Raw genomic sequence first — 6,527 nt, forward strand, 5'->3', positions numbered from 1 at the left:
AGAAGTGGGAAATAGTTGTTCACACCCTCACCTATTTTTCTCTTTTAGCTTGTCATTTTTATATCCAAACTTCTAAACAGATGTATGCAACTGAATCTGAAATGATGACAAAGTGTAGAGCTGGATGAACACAGTAGGCCAAGCAGCATGATGCTGCTTGGCCTGCTGTGTTCATCCAGCTCTACACTTTGCTATCTCGGATTCTCCAGCATCTGCAGTTCCCATTATCTCTGAAATGATGACAATTGGGGAAGTAGAAGCATGTGACCAAACATATACACATGGCTGAGACGATTAAAATTGAATAAATAAATTCTATCTCTAACTAACCCTAATCCATCAGAACACTTTCCAAAACTTTACTCATTCACACTATCTTAGTCATGCCCACAACTAGAACTTAAAAATCACAGACAATGAAACCTCCAGAGTTTAAGATCTTTTCTTCTCCTATTTACTAACATTCAGTTTTGAACAGTATTTTTGACAGTAGGCATTAATTTGACATATGTGCCACATTTATTAATACAGTCTTGCCATTAAGATCAGTTAAATTTTCCTGAAAAGTAGAAACACTCCTCGGGGTAGAAAATGCAAACATTTAAGCATCTTAGTTATTCTGACTTACTCACAAACTGGTTGGCAACGAGGAACATATTTGATTTCACCATCTCTAACATATTAAAATTGTAGTTACAGTACGAAGAGGCTACCTGGTCCATAATATCTACATGGGCTCTCAACAAGTGCAACTCATGCACTGTCATTCCCTGACCGTGTCTCTCCATACAATTATCCAGCACCCTTATGAGAAACATGACAGAATTTACCTCCACCACTCTCACAGGCTGTGTACTTCAGGTCCTAACTCCCTCATTCTGCAAGAATGTTGTTTCTCTCAAATCACATAAAAAAACATAGAACATAGAACAGTACAGGCCCTTTGGCCCATGATGCTGTGCCGAACAATTTTGGTCATCTTTGGTTCTTTTCTCATTCACCTCATGGTCCTTTGGTTCTCAAACTTTGTGCCAATTGGAGCAGTTTCTTTCCCAACCCCTCCATTCTGATAATTCATGATTATGAACACCACTATTAAATCTCCTCTTAATTTTCACTAAGAACAGCCCTAGCAGTTCAATTTAGGCTGTATGTCTACCCGCAAAGCCTTCCTTCCTCAAGTGATAATTCTTTATTAGCCTTTCCCCATTACATAAATTCCTATAAATTTACATTATAACGGAAATTGCCTATATAAGCCTGTCTTGCTACAATCACACCCTTCCATCAATTGTGTGACTGCATCTTCCAGCTCCTCAGTCTGGAATGTACTGAAACTTCCGAGGTGCAATTAGCTCTGCTTTCAAAATTGTATAAGGTCTCAACTTGGATATATATTACCATTTATTACTCAGAACTGGATCAAAATCCCAGAATTCCCTATCTAACTGTCACAGTTCATATTAATTTAATATTATGGACAAATACAAACAGGTAATAAATAGGCATTTTTAGACTCACTCCTTTCTGAACAATACCTTTTAAAAAGTTTGATTACCAATGGTACATCCATTAAAATCAAATAATTATGTCAATATAGGATTATAACTTTAAACTGGAAATGAATTTACAATTATTCCTTAATGTCAGGGATTCACATGGTGGATGGAATTGAATGCCCTCCCTGTGTAGCATCAGGAAAAGTTAACCATGCATGAGGGTGGCCATCACCTTCCTGCTTCAGATCCAACTACATCCATGGCAGGAAGGCTTGTGAATGACCAACCTAATGCCAGTTGAGGCCCTAAAGTAAGCGATTAATGTCCACTAAAGGTTTCATCTGTCTGCCACCAGTATTAACCCAGCAGCAGATGGTGGATTCTCGAAGCAGAGAGCAAGAAAAGTAAACCATTTGTGGGTTGTGTGGGGGTGTCTGGGGGAGGGTAAAGTGGGGGACATGGTTGTTATTGATGTCCCTCATTCCCAGGCTTCAGTGCATGATTAACACAAGTTAATGCACACAAGTGCTATCCCTTTCCCTTGCTGCTGATTTCCTCCCCACCACACAGTCCTCCTTATGCTACCAATCCACTGTGGCCTGGGTCCCGTAGCAGTCAGAGACTCAGGTGGCCGGGACACCAGCAGCAGCCACTGTCTCCCTGGTGATGCTGCCAAGCAATGAAGGCATGCTTCAGTGGGCAGGTCTTCCTAATTGGCACTTAAATTGATGGGTTTCCTAGAAAGAAATCAGAAATCCTGAATCCCTACTGTGTCCTGTGTCTACCCTTAAGCTTCAAAAGATGAAGATTATGCAAATCAGGTTGGAAACAACGGGAAATCTTCCTGACTCCAGAGTCATGGGACATGGGTGATTTTATCTTCATGGTTTCATTCACATGTACACAGGCATGCAATGTCAGGCAGTGAGCATTGGGCACTTCTCAAAATACCTGTGCACTGGGGTGGAGTAAGAATGTCCACTTTGTCCTTCTCTCTGAGATCCTAACTAGGAAGAGGAAAAGGAATGCCAGCTGACACTGATTATTTGAATCTAGTTTTAGTGGTTCTGATAGAAGTTCAAATATAGTGGGAAATATTTAATACATGGTCATGGCAAGTGAAAAGTGTGATTTTGCATTTCACCAAATCTTTCGCTCTGCTTTCTAAATATTTTAATAGTTTTCACAGAATAAATATAAAATTGAATGGCACTGACATTACTGCCTTCAGGTACTTGAGCCAAATCCATTATCCAAAATCCTGACGTAAATTGGAAAACTTGTTCTGTTTTGAATTAGTAGTCATTTTTTAAAGAAACAAGAAATACTGGTGGTTGAAGGTAGCGGCACAGAGTTGCCAATGATTACCTGGTAGATAGGGTTTGAGTTTGTGGTAGTTTTCATAACAGCTATGATTTTCTGTTTCTTCCATAACCAGTAGATCAGCGTCCAATCAGGTTTCCCAGATTGTGCAATCAAGTATTTCGAGTCTGGCGAAAAGGCAATACTGACAAACTCTTGGGCGTGAAGATCATTGACACTTAGTGACTTCTTCTTTCTGCTTTGATCATGCTGTACATCATATACCATCACTGTGGCTTTTTCACCCTTTTCAGAAACTGCCAGGTATCGGTGATTGGGGCTAAAAGCAAGAACCAACATCCCTTGGCTTTTTTCAGAACCTGCATTCAACAGTATGACATAAATATAGGTTATTAATTAATAACTTTAAAATGGGTAGAATCATGTTGGCATGCTGCATGGCCATATCAAAAGTAAAATCCTGCATTTTCTTTGTTGGAGTAAGGAAAATTGGATGTGCTAATATAGAATGTTCTCAAAGAACGTACACATACAAGTGCAATATAAACAAGATTGCCACTTGTTTCATGTAAACCTCCTAGCAAGTTTTCATTGTCATTTGGATGACGGGGAAAAGGTTCAGCAGTAGGACACAACTTTCAATGGAAAGTCAGTCAGTAAGCTATTCTGGCTGGTGTGGCAATTACCCTTTGGTTTAGTTTCAGAACCATTACAGCTGGTCAATCAGGGATGAATTACAAAAAGCTAGCATGCAAGCCCAGTGGGAGATAGGGCAGGCAAACGGAATGCTGGCCTTTATTTTAAAATGAATGGTGTATAAAAATAGGAAGCAAAAACAGAAATTGCTGGAAAAGCTCAACAAGTTTGGCAGCATCTGTGGAGAGAAATCAAAGTTAATGTTTCGGGATGAGTGACCCTTCCTCACAGCTGTCACTCGACCTGAAATATTAACTTCCAGTTTATAGGCGGCATGGTGGCTCGGTGGTTAGCCCTGCTGCCTCACAGCACCAGGGTCCCAGGTTCAATTCCAGCCTTGGGCAACTGTCTGTGTGGAATTTGCACATTTTCCCCATGTCTGCATGGGTTTCCTCCGGGTCCTCCGGTTTCCTCCTACAGTCCAAAGATGTGCAGGCTAGGTGGATCCGCCATGCTAAATTGCGTGGTGTGTTCAGGCGTGTGTGGGTTCTAGGGGTATGGGTCTAGGTGGGAAGCTCCAGACTTGTGGACTTGTTGGGCCCAAGGGCCTGTTTCCACACTGTAGGGAATCTAATCTAAACTATTTGTCTCCACAGATGCTGGCCAGACCTGCTGAGCTTTTTCAGCAATTTCTAGTTTTGTTTCTGATTTACAGCATCCACAGTTCTATCGCTTTTTATAAAAGATAGGAAGGTCTTGCTAAAACTATACAAAGTACTAGTCAAAGGACATCTGGAATATTGTGAACAGTTTTGGGTTCCTTTGCTTAAGGAAAAATATTGTGACATTAGCAGCAGTCCAGAGAAGGTACACTCGGTTGATTTTGGGTATGGAAAAGTTTTAATTGGAGATCAAGCAAGTTGGGCTTTTACTCATTGGAGTCTAGAAAAAAGACGGACTTTTTTGAAACATACATGATTCTTAGGGAGTCCAACAGGTTAAGTTAGAGAAATTGCTGCCCCTGTGAGAAGGTAAAAAGAGGGCTATTGATGCTGAGTTATTAAGCATATCCAAGATTAAGGTAGAAAGATAGAAAAGAAATTAAGGGCTACAGGGACAAAGCAGGAACACAGAGTTAAGGATTATCAGCTTTTTTATTCATTCTTGGGAAGAGGGCATAGATGGCTAGGCATTGCCCATCCCTAATTGCCCAGAGGGCAGTTCCAAGTCAACCACATTGTTGTGGGTCTGGAGTCACATGTAGGACTGAGCAGGTAAGGATAGCAGTTTCCTTTCCTAAATGACATTAGTGAACCAGATGGGTTTTTCCTGACGATCGATTCATGGTCATCAATAAACAGCTGCACCTCCCAGTCGTGAACCATTTCTACTCCCCTCCCATTCCTCAGATGACATGTCCATCCTGGGCCTCCTGCAGTGCCACAACAATGCCACCCAAAGATTGCAGGAACAGCAACTCAGATTCCGCTTGGGAACTCTGCAGCCCAATGGTGTCAATGTGGATTTCACAAGCTTGCCCCCGCCACATCCCAAAACCAGCTCAGCTCGTCCCCACCTCCCTAACCTGTTCTTCCTCTCACCTATCCCCTCCTCCCACCTCAAGACGCAACCCCATTTCCTACCTACATACCTCATTCCACCCCCTTGACTGTCCGTTCTCCCTGCACTGACCTATCCTCCCTACCTCCCCACCTACACTTCATCCCCACCTCTTTAACTTGTCGGTCTCCTCTCCACCTATCTTCTCCTCTATCCATCTTCGATCCGCCTCCCCCTCTCTCCCCATTTATTTCAGAACCCTCTCCCCCTCCCCCTTTTCTGATGAGGGGTCGAGGCCCAAAACATCAGCTTTGGTGCTCCTAACATGCTGCTTGGCCTGCTCCGTTCATCCAGCTCCACAGCTCTTTATTGCATTTAATTGTGTTTAGCTTTTCTAAATGTCCTGATATTTTTTTCCTTAATAACAGTTTAATGCAATGATAGATGCTGTGTAAACTGGTCTCCCAAGCAAGACAACAACGTCACTTTAATGGTTTTCCAATGTGCAGGAATCCTTCTGTATTCTGGAATGCCTTCACAATCTCTGCAGCCACTTCCTTCAAAATTGTTTGATGCAAGTCATCAAGTCCTGGTGACTTGTCTGCCAATAGTTTGTCAAGTACCTAGGTCTTCTTGCTACAGACTGTTACAAAATCCTTCCGCCCATTAGTAGCTTGTTTGCCTGTTATTTCAGGGGTATTTACAGTCCTCTACCATGCAATCCTATGCAAAATAATGGTTTAAGTTATCTGCCATTTCCTTGTTCAATGTTATTAATTCCCCAATTGCATCCTCCAAGGATCCTACACTTAAGTTAGCTGCTCTCTTCTGTTCATATACCCATAGAAGCTCTTACTGTTTGTTTTTATATTTCTTGCCAAATTATTTTCATAATCAATTTTTTCCCTCTTTGTTCGTTTTTTTGGTCGTCTGCTGCTGGTCCTTAAAAGATATCAAATCCTCTGGACCACTAGTTTTCACCATTTTGTGTACCTTAGTTTCAATTGGATATTCTCATTGGCTACATTTGTTGACCACAGTTGCTTCGCCTTGCTCATTGCATCCTTCCTTTTGACTAGAATAAAGTTTTGATAAGCCTTATGAACTATCTGCTTAAACATCTGCCACTGTTCATACACTGACTTTACCCTCAGTCTATCTTCCCAGTCCATTTTAGATAGCTCTTTCTTCATACCTCTGTAATTGCGATTATTTAAACTGAGGGCACTGATTTGAGACCTGGGTTGCTCCTCCTGAAACTGAATTTTAAATTCTAATATGTTGTGATTGTTTCCCTTTACAGAATTCTTAACTACGAGAACTCTTACAAATCTTACCTTGTTAAACACTGCTTGATCTAAAATAGCCTGTTCCTGAGTATGTTCTGAAAACCACTATGACATTACACATTTGGCAAGTGGAAGAGCAAATATCGAGCCCATGCATGATATAAAATTGCTGAAGACTTGTTGATGGATAAAGAAACCAAGACTTCAATTCTGTCAACGG

General features: G+C 41.3%; 1 protein-coding gene across 1 annotated transcript in view; it reads right to left on the reverse strand.

Annotated features, from left to right (window-relative positions):
• cfap57 (cilia and flagella associated protein 57) overlaps nucleotides 1-6,527 on the reverse strand; it is a 77,629-nt gene that overhangs the window by 69,313 nt on the left and 1,789 nt on the right. The window contains exon 2 of the mRNA XM_048539567.2: nucleotides 2,868-3,181. Within this exon, the coding sequence (XP_048395524.1) occupies nucleotides 2,868-3,181 (314 nt within the window). The remainder of the gene's footprint in view (nucleotides 1-2,867; nucleotides 3,182-6,527) is intronic.

The sequence above is a fragment of the Stegostoma tigrinum genome, chromosome 8, assembly GCF_030684315.1.
Source record: "Stegostoma tigrinum isolate sSteTig4 chromosome 8, sSteTig4.hap1, whole genome shotgun sequence".
NCBI lineage: Eukaryota > Metazoa > Chordata > Chondrichthyes > Orectolobiformes > Stegostomatidae > Stegostoma > Stegostoma tigrinum.